Source organism: Phyllobates terribilis, unplaced genomic scaffold (genome assembly GCF_046119375.1).
Source record: "Phyllobates terribilis strain yellow unplaced genomic scaffold, ASM4611937v1 Scaffold_1__5_contigs__length_1240528914, whole genome shotgun sequence".
Lineage (NCBI taxonomy): Eukaryota > Metazoa > Chordata > Amphibia > Anura > Dendrobatidae > Phyllobates > Phyllobates terribilis.
The window spans coordinates 1198454508-1198473144 of record NW_027362761.1 but is presented as its reverse complement, the minus strand read 5'-3'; the positions used below and the strand labels follow the sequence as shown (position 1 = coordinate 1198473144).

The 18637-nt window shown below is 48.2% G+C and overlaps 1 protein-coding gene across 2 annotated transcripts in view; it reads right to left on the bottom strand.

The window, feature by feature from the left end:
• The window catches only part of DNAAF9 (dynein axonemal assembly factor 9), a 79036-nt gene extending 72968 nt beyond the window's left edge, over window positions 1-6068 (bottom strand). For both annotated transcript variants that reach the window (XM_073649304.1, XM_073649310.1), the window contains exon 1: window positions 5795-6068. In XM_073649304.1, coding sequence (XP_073505405.1) covers window positions 5795-5844 — 50 coding nt within the window. In that variant the 5' untranslated portion in view covers window positions 5845-6068. The remainder of the gene's footprint in view (window positions 1-5794) is intronic.
• Window positions 6069-18637: the final 12569 nt, after the last annotated feature.

The following is an 18637-nucleotide window of genomic DNA, read 5'->3' as shown; positions in this document are numbered from 1 at the left end:
CGCCGCGCAGCCCCACACTATACGCTGCGCAGCCCCGCACTATACGCTGCGCAGCCCCGCACTATACGCCGCGCAGCCCCGCACTACACGCCGCACAGCCTCGCACTAAACCAGCCTCCGTGGAGAAGAAGGTGCCAAATCCATTAACAGGCGACAACTCTGCGCTGCCACTTTCAAAGCTTTTACATTACTCTTCTGCTGTAGAAGCTTTGATGACTCGGGCCGGAGGTTTTTTACTGAGTTTATGGAGCATAAACTGGATGGAAACTTCAACTTTTTGAGGAGGATTTGGAGAGTTTCAGCTCCAAAACTGTATAAAAAAAAATGTTGGCACAAATAGCATTAGAGGGGGAGCAGGACCCTCGCCTCTTGGTTATAAGGAAGGTCGACCTCTCTTAAGAGCTTGTCCTGGATTACACAGATATTACCGGATGCTGAGAATGGGCCCCGAGTAATACATAATTTCCCCTGTGGTGGCGCTAAAGGGAAATGTCATGGGAGTGCCACCAGGAGGACACTTGGTGATCAGATTATTGACAGGGAAGACTGTTAAAAAGTCGGCCCCCTCGGCGTGCACAGGCCTCGGCCCCCCGGCGTGCACCGGCCTCGGTACAGGTGACATAGTTTCTTTTACAAGCAGAAGCCACAATACACGTCTGTCTGCGGGAGAAGCGGTGTCTCGCCTACACAACCTGATGTAAGAATAATCAGGGTACCTTGTCAGACCAGAAAACAGCCGCCACAAATGTTCCCTTATCATTTCATTTTTAGTTTTTCCATCAAATCAAATTCTAAAAATCTATCCTTGCTTATAGGTTTTGTTTTTTATGCTCGCTCCATCACATTGGTGCCCTGAGGGGCAGGACGTTGCTCAGTATCAGGGTGCAGGAAAGGGTTAGGAACAAAAATGGTGGAAAAAGGGCGAAGGAACAGATACGAAAAGGATCATAAAAGTAATAGGGTGAGGCCACATCGCACGGCCAAAACGCCACCCACAGAAGCAGAGAACTCCATATTGTGCTCACTGACTCGCCAGGTGGGGAAAGGTTCAGCAGTTTGGCCTCAGTCTTACTGACCTTAGGCCGTGTTCACACCTCAGTAATCATCTGTTAGATCGGATCCAGCAGTAACCAACTGGCAAAAAAGTTGTGCAGACAGAACTTATTAGTCCATTTTTTAGAAAACTGATCGTTTTTTTAACATTGAAGTCTATGGAAAAGGGATCCGTTAATCAGCCATGCGTTTTTCTTTCATTTGTAAAGGATCCGTTTTTTGCTTACTGGATCTATTACAAATGGAAGAAAACAAATGGCTGATTAATGGATCCATTTTCCGTAGGATCTAGCAGTGTCTGTACAACTTTTTTGCCAATTGATTGCTGCTGGATTCGATCTAATAGATGATTACTGGACGTGTGAACACGGCCTAACACATAACACGAGTGATCTGCCAGGACCCGCTCACAGCACAGATCATTGATATGTACACAGCACTGCCATTATACACACCCCTTTACCATACACCCCGATGGCTGTAAGGATACTTTCCCTTTAAGAGCGGCAGACTTTCCTGAGAGCTGGCTTATGTTGTAAAGTAATTACACTCAATTATGAGACGACATAAAAGTAAAATAGAAGTTAAATTGCCTGTCAGTGATCACAGTACAACCTGCTGTAATCATCTGCTGGTAATGACAGGGTGCGGGGGATTACAGCGCAGGTGAGCAGCTCGCTGGCGCTCTGCCCAATCACACGGAGGGATGGCCTCACACACAGACACCGGGCAGAGGAACAATTTCCAAATCTTCAGTGCTTCAGATCCTTGTTATGTGCAGGTCTTCTGACCCCACCATCTGTCATCAGGAGGGCATCCCCCCATAACATACAGCACATACATGGCAGTCCACAAAGAAATCACCAGGTTAGGCCGACTTTTTTAAACCATGCATGGACACCATAAAGGGGTATTACCAGAATTATAAGTCACCCTCTCTCCACGGGGGTCCTGATTACTGGGACGCCCACGAGCATGCTCAGCTCTGCTCCATTCATTGTCTATGGGACTGACGGAAAAAGCTCCGCTATATCCCACTGATGGAGAGGACGTTGAGCCGATGTACCCGTGCCACAGGTGCTGAGGGGTCCCAGCGGTCCGACCCCGGGCAATCAGTAAGTTGTGCCCTACCCCATGGATAGGATGCAATAACCCATAGGTCTTGTTCCAGGTGTAACAATCCAGACAGACACAATGTAACACGATCAGGACCAGATACAGAGGACTGTATACACCAGGAGGCAGCGACCATTACTGTACATCAGGAAAAGTAACCGAATATGAGGTGTTTGGGGTATGTGTGCACGGACGCCTCCAAAGTACGGCAGCGTCCAGCATGGTGGGTCCACATCACAGAGCCTCATCCACTTCAGTATGTGCCATGTGATAGCCGTAGGACTAGCTCAGCTCTGCTACATCTGCATGCAATCACATAGCCGCTGTCCCTGAACTGGGAAAGAACAGAATAATCAGCCCATTGTTATTGGCGGGAGTGAGATCACTGGAAATCCCCCAGTAACCCCAGCGCCAGCATGGCGGCTCCCTGACCTCTCCATTCACAGGAGGTGGAGAAATCATTCCACCAACCGAGAACCCCGACATGATCCGGGGACTGTGTCAGCAGCCGGGGGAGGGTGGATGCAGAGAGCTCCGCCAGGACTCAGATCCCCTTAATTGATGACTTCTTCCCTAACATCTAAGCTTCACATCCACAGCAAGCGGAGGAGCAGCCACAGACCCCCCAACTCCACCATCAGCTATACAGAGTCATAAAGAACCCCAGCTCCACCATCAGCTATACAGAGGACAGTCATAGAGACCCCAGCTCCACCATCAACTATACAGTCATAGAGACCCCCAGCTACCCCATCAGCTATACAGAGTCATAGAGACCCCCAGCTACCCCATCAGCTTTAGAGACATAGAGACCCCAGCTCCACCATCAGATATACAGAGTCATAGAGACCCCAGCTCCACCATCAGCTATACAGAGTCATAGAGACCCCAGCTCCACCATCAGCTATACAGAGTCATAGAGACCCCCAGGTCCACCATCAGCTATACAGTCATAGAGACCCCCAGCTCCACCATCAGCTATACAGAGTCACAAAGACGACAGCTCCACCATCAGCTATACAGTCATAGAGACCCCCAGCTCCACCATCAGCTATAGAGTCATAGAGACCCCAGCTCCACCATTAACTATACAGAGTCATAGAGACCCCCAGCTCCACCAGCTATACAGAGTCATAGAGACCCCAGCTCCACCATTAACTATACAGAGTCATAGAGACCCCCAGCTCCACCAGCTATACAGAGTCATAGAGACCCCCAGCTCCACCATCAGCTATACAGAGTCACAGAGACCCCAGCTCCACCATCAGCTATACAGTCATAGAGACCCCCAGCTCCACCATCAGCTATAGAGTCATAGAGACCCCCAGCTCCACCATCAGCTATACAGAGTCAGAGACCCCAGCTCCACCATCAGCTATACAGAGTCATAGAGACCCCCAGCTCCACTATCAGCTATACAGAGTCATAGAGACCCCAGCTCCACCATCAGCTATACAGAGTCATAGAGACCCTGCTCCACCATCAGCTATACAGAGTCATAGAGACCCCCAGCTCCACCATCAGCTATACAGAGTCATAGAGACCCTGCTCCACCATCAGCTATACAGTCATAGAGACCCCCAGCTCCACCATCAGCTATACAGAGTCATAGAGACCCCCAGCTCCACCATCAGCTATACAGAGTCATAGAGACCCCCAGCTCCACCATCAGCTTTAGAGACATAGAGACCCCCAGCTCCACCATCAGCTATACAGAGTCATAGAGACCCCCAGCTCCACCATCAGCTATACAGAGTCACAGAGACGACAGCTCCATCAACTATACAGAGTCATAGAGACCCCCAGCTCCACCATCAGCTATAGAGTCATAGAGACCCCCAGCTCCACCATCAGCTATACAGAGTCATAGAGACCCCCAGCTCCACCATCAGCTTTACAGAGTCATAGAGACCCCCAGCTCCACCATCAGCTTTACAGAGACATAAAGACCCCCAGCTCCACCATCAGCTATACAGAGTCATAGAGACCCCCAGCTCCACCATCAGTTATACAGAGTCATAGAGACCCCTGCTCCACCATAAACTATATAGAGGACAGTCAGAGAGACCCCAGCTCCACCATCAACTATACAGAGTCATAGAGACCCTCATCTACCCCATCAACTATACAGAGTCATAGAGACCCCCAGCTCCACCATCAACTATACAGAGTCACAGAGACGACAGCTCCACCATCAGTTATACAGAGTCATAGAGACCCCAGCTCCACCATAAACTATATAGAGGACAGTCAGAGAGACCCCAGCTCCACCATCAACTATACAGAGTCATAGAGACCCTCAGCTACCCCATCAGTTATACAGAGTCATAGAGACCCCAGCTCCACCATAAACTATATAGAGGACAGTCAGAGAGACCCCAGCTCCACCATCAACTATACAGAGTCCCAGCACCCTGAGCTACACCGTCACCTACAGGAAAGCTCTGAGCTACAATGTCACCTACATTATATCACTGTCATAGAGCCAAGAGATGCATCTTAAACCAGTGTAGGTTGCGGAATTTTCCACTTTATTCGGCCAAGCAATATGTTTAACTAAATCCTATACGGAAATGTTCTGTAACTGACTATTCTGCTTCTTTTTCAATGTCTCCGATTGCTGACAGTGAATGGAAACCTGTTTACAAAACCTTCCCTGATCTCATCCTGCGCCGACCCTGCAGCACTGTGTCCACGGCCGGTGGTGCAGAGCGCAGATCCCAGCGCGGTCCTGTAATAGGAGCCACCGGAGTAACAAGTCCATCCATGACACTTCTCCCCCCATCTCCTGTGAGTGATAATATTGAGAAGCGGAAGGAACCGCATGAAGTGGAGACCCCATAATGTTACAGAGCGGGGGGCCGAGTGCTGACCCCATAACTGCAGAGTCCAGACCTCCTCTGGTATCAGCACAAACACTGCGCCCCCGCCGGGAGCAGCTGCATGCAGCCGTACATCACCAAGCACAGTGCCGAGCGTCGGATGGAGTGGTGTAAAGCCGCCACCATGGACTCTGGAGGAGACGTGTTCTGTGCAGTGACGGAGCGACTCCATATAATGTCTATAGATGTAGGAGGTCGGAGAAGCTTCTGGGGGGATGTGGCGGAGGGGGTGCACATACTTTTCTCTACACCAGGAATCCGTGCAGCGGATACAAGTGTCAGGTCTGTACAGGGTTTTTAGCCTCGGGGTGTAAATAGTTGTGTCCTCATTCACTGACGGCAAGCGGGGCGCGATCTGACCGCTCGGAGACTGACAGACGGCAGCGGTATCTCCATAGCAACGCAGCAGAGTCCGACAACAAACCGTCAGCACAAACCCTCCGACAACAAAGCGCCAACAAGTACAGATCTGTTCTCGCTGCCTGGTTTCCGTCACAGTGTAGCAGAACAGGGCGATACGTTACCATGGTAACCGACGTGTGTAAAATAGGGGGTCGCCATTAATCTGAACGTATCTCTACATTCGCCATCTTTATCCGTTTCCAGGTTAAGCCGCCTCCATGACGACCAGGCCCTGGCATGCTGGGAGCTGTGGTTCCCCAGGCCTGGGATCCGCTGCCGCAGTGTCTCCCCTCCATACACACATAATGCTGTCATACCCAGACAATGAGGCGGCCACCTACCTGGCAGCGGGGCGGCAGCTCTGGTAACGGCTGCGTCTCCTCTGGGACATGATGGCGCCGGGTCTGGCTGCAGATCACGCAGTGTCCTCCCCGTGCACACAGTGCGGCATGTCCCCGTTACCTCGCGTCTCCTCACCGACCTCTGTCTATCTGTCTCCAGGCGCGTCCCCGCTGCCTCAGGCCCAAGGGGGGGGGGGAGTGCGCATGCGCCGCAGGGCTGGCAGCGGCGAGAGCGCGCGCGCATCCCACAACAGAAGAAAAGTAAAAAAAAAAAAAAAAAAAAAAAGCGGCCTCTTCCTCTTTCTCCTCCTCCTCTTTCTCCTCCTCCTCTTTCTCCTCCTCCTCTTTCTCCTCCTCCTCTTTCTCCTCCTCCTCCTCCTCCTCCTCCTCCTCCTCCTCCTCCTCCTCGCAGTTTAGCAGGAGACATTTAATACTAGTTTTCTTTTCAATAGCGCAAAGATATTAAAACCGAAAGAAAACTGTCTTTGTTGCCCGTAGCAACCAATCAGGGAGCAGCTTTAATTTTACAACGGTTGTTTAAAAAATGAGAGCTGAGCTCTGATTGGTCGCCGCGGGCAACGGAGGACCGATTGACTAACCGAGGTCTGCGATTGGCGGCACAGGCCGCTGCGCCCTCAGAGCTGCCGCCAGTGGGACTTTTCCGTCAGACGGTTTTCTCACATTTCAAAAGCCGCGCTCAGAAAATAATATGGCCTAAATAATGTGTGTGAACAGTCGTCAAATAAAACCGCCATATAGTGCCCGAATAACCTCGCCATCCAGTGCCAGTAATGTTCCCATACTGTGCAAATAATACAGCTCTCCTGTACTATAATACCGCAATGTGATGCCAAACGCTTCCATACAGGGTTCGGTAATCCTTTTCTATGACAACTATATAGTGTTGCCATACAGTTTCCACATAATACCGCCATATAACGGCATAATACCGCCATGTGATGCCTAACGCTTTCATACAGGATCCAGTAATACCGTTCTATGACACCTAAATACTGCGGCCATTCAGTGTCCACATAATACCCCCATATAGTGGTATAATACGGCCATGTGACGCCTAACACTTCCATACAGGGTCCAGTAATACTGTTCTATGACAACTATATAGTGCTGCCATACAGTGTCGACATAATACCGCCATATAACGGTATAATACCGCCATGTGATGCCTAATGCTTCCATACATGGTCCAGTAATACTGTTCTATGACAACTATATAGTGCTGCCATACAGTGTCGACATAATACCGCCATATAACGGTATAATACCGCCATGTGATGCCTAATGCTTCCATACATGGTCCAGTAATACTGTTCTATGACAACTATATAGAGCTGCCATACGGTGTCCACATAATACTGCCATATAACGGTATAATACCGCTATGTTATGGCTAACACTTCCATACAGGGTCCAGTAATACTTTTCTATGGCAACTATATAGTGCTGCCATACAATGTCCCAATAATACTGGCATATAGTGGTATAATACCGCTATGTGACGCCTAATGCTTCCATACAGGGTCCGGTAATACTGTTCTATGACAACTATATAGTGCTGCCATACAGTGTCCACATAATACTGCTATATAGTGGTATAATACCGCCATGTGATGCCTAACGCTTCCATACAGGGTCCAGTAATACTTTTCTATGACAACTATATAGTGCTGCCATACAATGTCCCAATAAGATTGCCATATAGTGGTATAATGCAGCTATGTGATGCCTAATGCTTCCATACAGGGTCCAGTAATACTGTTCTATGATAACTATATAGTGCTGCCATACAGTGTCCACATAATACCGCCATATAACGGTATAATACCGCCATGTGACGCCTAACGCTTCCACACAGGGTCCAGTAATACTGTTCTATGATAACTATATAGTGCTGCCATACAGTGTCCACATAATACCGCCATATAACGGTATAATACCGCTATGTGACGCCTAATGCTTCCATACAGGGCCCGGTAATACTGTTCTATGACAACTATATAGTGCTACCATACAGTGTCCACATAATACCGCCATATAACGGTATAATACCGCCATGTGACGCCTAACGCTTCCACACAAGGTCCAGTAATACTGTTCTATGATAACTATATAGTGCTGCCATACAGTGTCCACATAATACCGCCATATAACGGTATAATACCGCCATGTGATGCCTAATGCTTCCATACATGGTCCAGTAATACTGTTCTATGACAACTATATAGTGCTGCCATACAGTGTCCACATAATACCGCCATATAACGGTATAATACCGCCATGTGACGCCTAATGCTTCCATACAGGGCCCGGTAATACTGTTCTATGACATCTAAATACTGCTGCCATTTATAGTCCACATAATACCGCCGTATAGTGGTATAATACCACCATGTGATGCCTAATGCTTCAATATAGGAGCCGGTAATATTGTTCTATGACACCTAAATACTACTGCCATACAGTGTTCGTATAATACCACCATGTTCTGCCTAACGCTTCCATACAGGGCCCGGTAGTACTGTTCTTTGACATCTAAATACTGCTGCCATTCAGTGTCCACATAATACCGCCATGTGATGCCTAACGCTTCAATATAGGAGCTGGTAATATCGTTCTATGCCACCTAAATACACTGCTCAAAAAAATAATGGGAACACTGAAATACCCCTCCTAGATCTGAATGAATGAAATCTTCTCATTGAATACTTTGTTCTGTACAAAGTTGAATGTGCTGACAACAAAATCACACAAAAATCATCAATGGAAATCACATTTATTAACCAATGGAGGCCTGGATTTGGAGTCACCCCAAAAATTAAAGTGGAAAAACACACTACAGGCTGATCCAACTTTGATGTAATGTCCTTAAAACAAGTCAAAATGAGGCTCAGTATTGTGTGTGGCCTCCATGTGCCTGTATGACCTCCCTACAACACCTGGCCATGCTCCTGATGAGGCTGAGTATTGTGTGTGGCCTCCACTTGCCTGTATGACCTCCCAACAACGCCTGGGCATGCTCCTGATGAGGCTGAGTATTGTGTGTGGCCTCCACGTGCCTGTATGACCTCACTACAACGCCTGGGCATGCTCCTGATGAGGCTCAGTATTGTGTGTGGCCTCCACTTGCCTGTATGACCTCCCTACAACGCCTGGGCATGCTACTGATGAGGCTGAGTATTGTGTGTGGCCTCCACTTGCCTGTATGACCTCCCAACAACGCCTGGGCATGCTCCTGATGAGGCTGAGTATTGTGTGTGGCCTCCACGTGCCTGTATGACCTCCCTACAACGCCTGGGCATGCTCCTGATGAGGCTGAGTATTGTGTGTGGCCTCCACGTGCCTGTATGGCCTCCCTACAATGCCTGGGCATGCTCCTGATGAGGCTGAGTATTGTGTGTGGCCTCCACGTGCCTGTATGACCTCCCTACAACGCCTGGGCATGCTCCTGATGAGGCTGAGTATTGTGTGTGGCCTCCACGTGCCTGTATGACCTCCCTACAACGCCTGGGCATGCTCCTGATGAGGCTGAGTATTGTGTGTGGCCTCCACGTGCCTGTATGACCTCCCTACAACGCCTGGGCATGCTCCTGATGAGGTTGAGTATTGTGTGTGGCCTCCACGTGCCTGTATGACCTCCCTACAACGCCTGGGCATGCTCCTGATGAGGCTGAGTATTGTGTGTGGCCTCCACGTGCCTGTATGACCTCCCTACAACGCCTGGGCATGCTCCTGATGAGGCTCAGTATTGTGTGTGGCCTCCACGTGCCTGTATGACCTCCTACAACGCCTGGGCATGCTCCTGATGAGGCTGAGTATTGTGTGTGGCCTCCACGTGCCTGTATGACCTCCCTACAACGCCTGGGCATGCTCCTGATGAGGCTGAGTATTGTGTGTGGCCTCCACGTGCCTGTATTACCTCCCTACAACGCCTGGGCATGCTCCTGATGAGGCTGAGTATTGTGTGTGGCCTCCACGTGCCTGTATGACCTCCCTACAACGCCTGGGCATGCTCCTGATGAGATTGAGTATTGTGTGTGGCCTCCACGTGCCTGTATGACCTCCCTACAACGCCTGGGCATGCTCCTGATGAGGCTCAGTATTGTGTGTGGCCTCCACGTGCCTGTATGACCTCCCTACAACTCCTGGGCATGCTCCTGATGAGGCTCAGTATTGTGTGTGGCCTCCACGTGCCTGTATGACCTCCCTACAACGCCTGGGCATGCTCCTGATGAGGCTGAGTATTGTGTGTGACCTCCACGTGCCTGTATGACCTCCCTGCAACGCCTGGGCATGCTCCTGATGAGGTTGCGTGTGGCCTCCACGTGCCTGTATGACCTCCCTACAATGGCTGGGCATGCTCTTGATGAGGCTCAGTATTGTGTGTGGCCTCCACGTGCCTGTATGACCTCCCTACAACGCCTGAGCATGCTCCTGATGAGGCTCAGTATTGTGTGTGGCCTCCACGTGCCTGTATGACCTCCCTACAATGCCTGGGCATGCTCCTGATGAGGCTGAGTATTGTGTGTGGCCTCCACGTGCCTGTATGACCTCCCTACAACGCCTGGGCATGCTCCTGATGAGGCTCAGTATTGTGTGTGGCCTCCACGTGCCTGTATGACCTCCCTACAACGCCTGAGCATGCTCCTGATGAGGCTGAGTATTGTGTGTGGCCTCCACGTGCCTGTATGACCTCCCTACAACGCCTGAGAATGCTCCTGATGAGGCTCAGTATTGTGTGTGGCCTCCACGTGCCTGTATGACCTCCCTACAACGCCTGGGCATGCTCCTGATGAGGTTGAGTATTGTGTGTGGCCTCCACGTGCCTGTATGACCTCCCTACAACGCCTGGGCATGCTCCTGATGAGGCTCAGTATTGTGTGTGGCCTCCACGTGCCTGTATGACCTCCCTACAACGCCTGACCATGCTCCTGATGAGGCTGAGTATTGTGTGTGGCCTCCACGTGCCTGTATGACATCCCTACAACGCCTGGGCATGCTCCTGATGAGGCTCAGTATTGTGTGTGGCCTCCACGTGCCTGTATGACCTCTCTACAACGCCTGGGCATGCTCCTGATGAGGCTCAGTATTGTGTGTGGCCTCCACGTGCCTGTATGACCTCCCTACAACGCCTGGGCATGCTCCTGATGAGGCTGAGTATTGTGTGTGGCCTCCACGTGCATGTATTACCTCCCTACAACGCCTGGGCATGCTCCTGATGAGGCTGAGTATTGTGTGTGACCTCCACGTGCCTGTATGACCTCCCTACAACGCCTGGGCATGCTCCTGATGAGGCTGAGTATTGTGTGTGGCCTCCACGTGCCTGTATGACCTCCCTACAACGCCTGGGCATGCTCCTGATGAGGCTGAGTATTGTGTGTGACCTCCACGTGCCTGTATGACCTCCCTACAACGCCTGGGCATGCTCCTGATGAGGCTGAGTATTGTGTGTGGCCTCCACGTGCCTGTATGACCTCCCTACAACGCCTGGGCATGCTCCTGATGAGGCTGAGTATTGTGTGTGGCCTCCACGTGCCTGTATGACCTCCCTACAACGCCTGGGCATGCTCCTGATGAGATTGAGTATTGTGTGTGGCCTCCACGTGCCTGTATGACCTCCCTACAACGCCTGAGCATGCTCCTGATGAGGCTGAGTATTGTGTGTGGCCTTCACGTGCCTGTATGACCTCCCTACAACGCCTGGGCATGCTCCTGATGAGGCTGAGTATTGTGTGTGGCCTCCACGTGCCTGTATTACCTCCCTACAACGCCTGGGCATGCTCCTGATGAGGCTGAGTATTGTGTGTGACCTCCACGTGCCTGTATGACCTCCCTACAACGCCTGGGCATGCTCCTGATGAGGCTCAGTATTGTGTGTGGCCTCCACGTGCCTGTATGACCTCCCTACAACGCCTGGGCATGCTCCTGATGAGGCTCAGTATTGTGTGTGGCCTCCACGTGCCTGTATGACCTCCCTACAACGCCTGAGCATGCTCCTGATGAGGCTGAGTATTGTGTGTGGCCTCCACGTGCCTGTATGACCTCCCTACAACGCCTGGGCATGCTCCTGATGAGGCTGAGTATTGTGTGTGGCCTCCACGTGCCTGTATTACCTCCCTACAACACATGGGCATGCTCCTGATGAGGCTCAGTATTGTGTGTGGCCTCCACGTGCCTGTATGACCTCCCTACAACGCCTGGGCATGCTCCTGATGAGGCTGAGTATTGTGTGTGGCCTCCACGTGCCTGTATGACCTCCCTACAACGCCTGGGCATGCTCCTGATGAGGCTGAGTATTGTGTGTGGCCTCCACGTGCCTGTATGACCTCCCTACAACGCCTGGGCATGCTCCTGATGAGGCTGAGTATTGTGTGTGGCCTCCACGTCCTGTATGACCTCTCTACAACGCCTGGGCATGCTCCTGATGAGGCTGAGTATTGTGTGTGACCTCCACGTGCCTGTATGACCTCCCTACAACGCCTGGGCATGCTCCTGATGAGGCTGAGTATTGTGTGTGGCCTCCACGTCCTGTATGACCTCTCTACAACGCCTGGGCATGCTCCTGATGAGGCTCAGTATTGTGTGTGGCCTCCACGTCCTGTATGACCTCCCTACAACGCCTGGGCATGCTCCTGATGAGGCTGAGTATTGTGTGTGGCCTCCACATGCCTGTATGACCTCCCTACAACGCCTGGGCATGCTCCTGATGAGATTTTTGAGCAGTGTACTACTGCCATACAGTGTCCACATAATACCACCATATAGTGGTATAATACCGCCATTTGATGATATAATACCGCCATGTGATGCCTAACGCTTCCATACAGGGCCCGGTATTACCGTTCTATGACGACTATATAGTGCTGCCATACAGTGTCCATATAATACCGCCATATAGTGGTATAATACCGCCATGTACAGTATATTGGCCAAATAATACACAAAATCTAAAAATCCTCCCGCGGACGATGATAATGAATAAGACAGGAGCGCGATCCGTCGCCGGCACACCCAGGTACCTGTAGACGGGCGTGAAGGGCCGCCGCTCACCCGTTTAAAGGGGAAGTCCCAATATCACAATTTATTGCCACAAGGACCCGGCCGCGATGACTCCGGGCAGGCGCCAGTCGTGGTATACAGCCGGTCGCCATGGTAACTGGAGTATTGCAGTGTACAGCACAGGGGATGGGACGATCGCAGGTTCACGTCCCCCGGGGGAAGGAACAGAGCAAAACTTATAAAATTATCATAAAAAATCTATAACTTTTTGGATCACCCTACTTTCCCGTATTAAAAATGAGAAACAAAAAAAATGTTAAAAATACCCCTATGCTGTAGAAGTCCGATCTATAAAAACACAGAATTAATGAACCGGATCGGAAAACACCGAAAAAATCTAATCAGAGACTCCGACCGCCTCAATCCCTAAATAATTGCCAAAAAGAAGCGCCCCCCACTGAGAAGACATGGTACATTCCCCTCCCCTATCGCTGGTGAGACTTGGTACATCCCGCAGAGCTGTCACACTCGGATGTGGGGCAGTGTGTCACCTCAGCACACTGGACACTGCTGCGCGGGGACACTGCGGACAGCAAGGAGTTAACCCTGAGGCGCGCACACGTCACATTCCGCGCTCCCGACCTCACGCCCATTAACGGCCGCATCAGCAATGCCAACAGCAGCAACCCGGGCGACGGCCCCTACCACTTCTCCCAGATGGAGAGGGGGAGCCGTTTTAGTAAATCTGGTGAAATCATTTGTTTGTATTATTCTGTCGCTGAGTGTTCAGGCAGCAGCTGCAATGTAGTGAGAGTGCTCATCTGGGGTTCATGTCGGTGACCATACAGGATGTTCATTAGTAATTAGCATCCCCCCCGGGCACTTTGGTACGTTCTCCCATAAACAAACCAGTGCTAGTGCGTGACTGCGGCTCAGTGTCATTGACCCGTACTGGTGCAGTGCTAGCGGCGGCCGCAAGATGGCACTGCCGTGTCATTATTATTATTATTATTAGCATCATTTATTTATTTTTAGTATTAATATCATTTTCATTATTTCTATTGTTATTATTTTTTTTATCATTTATCATCATTATTTTTATTATTATTTTATCACTTTGTATTTTCACTATTTATATAATTATTTTTTCATTTATTATTTTATTTTATTATTATTATATCATTTATTTTACTTATTTATATTATTATTTTATTATTCATTCTTTTATTTATATTATTGTTTTATCATTTTTTATTTTATTATTTATCATTATTTATTTTATTATTATATCCTTTATCATTTATTATTTTATCATGTATTATTTTATTTATTTATATATGATGATTATTATTATAACATTATTATTTTATCATTTATTATCATTATTTAATTTATATTATTTTATCATTTATTATCATTATTTATATTTTCATTATTTAGATTATTTTATCATTGTTATAATTTTTATTCTGATTATTTTATCATTTATTTTTATTATTGATATTTATTAATCATTATTAACTATTATTTTTTAGTATTCATTATTATTTTTTACAGTTTTATATTATTAGTATTATCTATTAATATTATTAGCCATTCTTTAGTCCACTGCTCCTTTATCGGAGTTATTTAGGATTATGTATAATATCTAGCTATTATTTGTTTCCGTTTGAGCTCCTCTGCCACCTCCTGGATCGTCCGGCGTCCTACAATCCATATATATAGGCCTATGTTCACACAGGACGTCCAGAACAGCGTTTTACAGCGGCTGGGCACCGGGTGAGATTTTATGAAATGTTATTCAGCGACTCCGGAGAAAAGCTGCAGAGTAAATTGTCCCCGTATAATAGTCACCATATATCACTGCTACGGCTGGTATACGCTGCAGGCCTTCCGGTTCTATATGAGCTTGCTTTGTGCAGTGGGGTAGACACGGAGGTCTCAGAACCAAGGGGGTCTTGCCCTCAAATCCACCGCGGATCAGCAGCAGAAATCCTCCTGTTACATGCAAAGATGAGGAGAAAGCGTCTGTACAGTGTCCATTTTAGGACATGATCAGATATCAAAATCAAACATCAGAATGATGTAGTTTGAGGCTAAATACCCTGTCTGAGAACTCAGGGTGACTAAAAGTCATTGTGATTCTGATTCTGATGTTTGAAGAAAGTCACACATCAAAATCAAACATCATTTCAATTTGGCTTGCTTGCAGTCTGTGCATAAGTCCCAATGAGTTTTAGACAAGTTTGCACTGAAAATCATATAACGAAATAGAACTCATAGGTTTTTACAACTAAGTTTTTAGCTCAGTGGTTAGTGCACTGGCTTTGGGACACAGAATTTTGGGTTCAAGTCCCATCAGCGAACAGTTACTTTTTTTTATTATTATTATTACAGTTGTAAAAGTCACTCGTCAGAATCTCTCATCAGAATCATTCGTCAGCATCATTCGTCAGCATCATTCGTCAGCATCATTCGTCAGCATCATTCGTCAGCATCATTCGTCAGCATCACTCGTCAGCATCACTCGTCAGCATCACTCGTCAGCATCACTCGTCAGCATCACTCGTCAGCATCACTCGTCAGCATCACTCGTCAGAATCACTCGTCAGCATCATTCGTCAGAATCATTCGTCAGAATCATTCGTCAGAATCACTCGTCAGAATCATTCGTCAGAATCATTCGTCAGCATCATTCGTCAGCATCACTCGTCAGCATCACTCGTCAGAATCATTCGTCAGAATCATTCGTCAGAATCATTCGTCAGAATCACTCGTCAGAATCACTCGTCAGAATCATTCGTCAGAATCACTCGTCAGAATCACTCGTCAGAATCACTCGTCAGAATCATTCGTCAGAATCATTCGTCAGAATCATTCGTCAGAATCATTCGTCAGAATCATTCGTCAGAATCACTCGTCAGAATCACTCGTCAGAATCACTCGTCAGAATCATTCGTCAGCATCATTCGTCAGCATCATTCGTCAGAATCACTCGTCAGAATCACTCGTCAGCATCATTCGTCAGCATCACTCGTCAGCATCACTCGTCAGAATCATTCGTCAGAATCATTCGTCAGAATCATTCGTCAGAATCATTCGTCAGAATCACTCGTCAGCATCATTCGTCAGCATCACTCGTCAGCATCACTCGTCAGAATCATTCGTCAGAATCATTCGTCAGAATCACTCGTCAGAATCACTCGTCAGAATCATTCGTCAGAATCACTCGTCAGAATCACTCGTCAGAATCACTCGTCAGAATCACTCGTCAGAATCATTCGTCAGAATCATTCGTCAGAATCATTCGTCAGCATCATTCGTCAGAATCACTCGTCAGAATCATTCGTCAGAATCACTCGTCAGAATCACTCATCAGAATCATTCGTCAGCATCATTCATCAGAATCACTTGTCAAAATCATTCGTCAGAATCATTCGTCAGAATCACTCGTCAGCATCATTCGTCAGAATCATTCGTCAGAATCACTCGTCAGAATCACTCGTCAGAATCATTCGTCAGCATCATTCGTCAGAATCACTCGTCAGAATCATTTGTCAGCATCATTCGTCAGAATCATTCATCAGAATCACTTGTCAAAATCATTCGTCAGAATCATTCGTCAGCATCATTCATCAGCATCATTCGTCAGAATCATTCGTCAGCATCATTCGTCAGCATCATTCGTCAGCATCATTCGTCAGAATCATTCGTCAGCATCATTCGTCAGCATCATTCGTCAGAATCATTCATCAGCATCATTCGTCAGAATCATTCGTCAGAATCATTCATCAGCATCATTCGTCAGAATCATTCGTCAGCATCATTCATCAGAATCACTTGTCAGAATCACTCGTCAGAATCAGTTCTCAGACAGGGTATTTAGCCTCAAACTACATCATTCTGATGTTTGATTTTGAAATCTGATCATGTCCTAAAATGGACACTGTACGTCTGCAGCACAGCGGTGCAGAACATCTGCAGCTCTGTGCTGTACAGCAGCGCCCCCTCCTGGGGAAAGTCTGAGAATCACTGCCCCACAGGGAAGAGGTGTCCTGCTGATCACTCGCTGGGACCTCTAGTGGTCAGCTTTATGCCTGCAGGTGGAGGATGAGTGACCGTACCGTACTAATATACCTGTTACATCCATGGCTGATGGACATATAGTAAAAGTACAGATAAAGTATATGATGTAATGTCAGCAGTAGGGGCCCCGGGGGCCACAACACATAACATCGATATAGACCTCCTGCAGTAACTCAGAAGACCCCTTTATAGTGATATGGGGCATGTCCGTACATTACAGCACAAAGATTTCAATGCTTCACTTTCCCCACAGCAATGATCCATTTGATCCCAGCAGATCCCAGGATCTGCAGGACATTTTTTCATGCACAAAAGTGTTAAAGAATTTGTCCTAGTCCCCCAGATGCAGCTTGTATATAATGTCCTCTATAGTGCGTGTAACATACAGTGTGTGTAATATAGGGCAGTGTAACTTACTGAATGTGTGTTTATAGCATGGATAGTGTGTAACGTACAGTGTGTGCAGCATGGAGTGTGTGTAACATGCAGTGTGTGCAGCATGGAGTGTGTGTAACGTAGTGTGTGTAATGTGCAGTGTGTGCAGCATGGAGTGTGTGTAACGTACAGTGTGTGTAATGTGCAGTGTGTGCAGCATGGAGTGTGTGTAACATGCAGTGTGTGCAGCATGGAGTGTGTGTAACGTACAGTGTGTGCAGCATGAAGTGTGTGTAACGTAGTGTGTGTAATGTGCAGTGTGTGCAGCATGGAGTGTGTGTAACGTACAGTGTGTGCAGCATGAAGTGTGTGTAACGTAGTGTGTGTAATGTGCAGTGTGTGCAGCATGGAGTGTGTGTAACGTACAGTGTGTGTAATGTGCAGTGTGTGCAGCATGGAGTGTGTGTAACATGCAGTGTGTGCAGCATGGAGTGTGTGTAACGTACAGTGTGTGCAGCATGGAGTGTGTGTAACATGCAGTGTGTGCAGCATGGAGTGTGTGTAACGTACAGTGTGTGCAGCATGGAGTGTGTGTAACATGCAGTGTGTGCAGCATGGAGTGTGTGCAGCATGGAGTGTGTGTAACATGCAGTGTGTGCAGCATGGAGTGTGTGTGACATGCAGTGTGTGCAGCATGGAGTGTGTAACGTACAGTGTGTGTAATGTGCAGTGTGTGCAGCATGGAGTGTGTGTAACATGCAGTGTGTGCAGCATGGAGTGTGTAACGTACAGTGTGTGTAATGTGCAGTGTGTGCAGCATGGAGTGTGTGTAACATGCAGTGTGTGCAGCATGGAGTGTGTAACGTACAGTGTGTGTAATGTGCAGTGTGTGCAGCATGGAGTGTGTGTAACATGCAGTGTGTGCAGCATGGAGTGTGTAACGTACAGTGTGTGCAGCATGGAGTGTGTGTGACATGCAGTGTGTGCAGCATGGAGTGTGTAACGTACAGTGTGTGTAATGTGCAGTGTGTGCAGCATGGTGTGTGTGTGTAACATACAGTGTGTGTGGTGTAAAATGCAGAGCGTATGTGTGTAGCATGGAGTCTGTGTGTGTGTGTGTGTAGCATTGGGTGTGTGATATACTGTGTGTGAGTGTATGTGTGTAGCATACAGTGTGTGTGCAGCATGGAGTGTGTGTAACATACAGTGTGTACAGGATGGAGTGTGTGTAATGTACAGTGTGTGCAGCATAGAGTGTGTGTAACATACAGTGTGTACAGGATGGAGTGTGTAACGTACAGTGTGTACAGGATGGAGTGTGTAACGTACAGTGTGTGCAGCATGGAGTGTGTAACGTACAGTGTG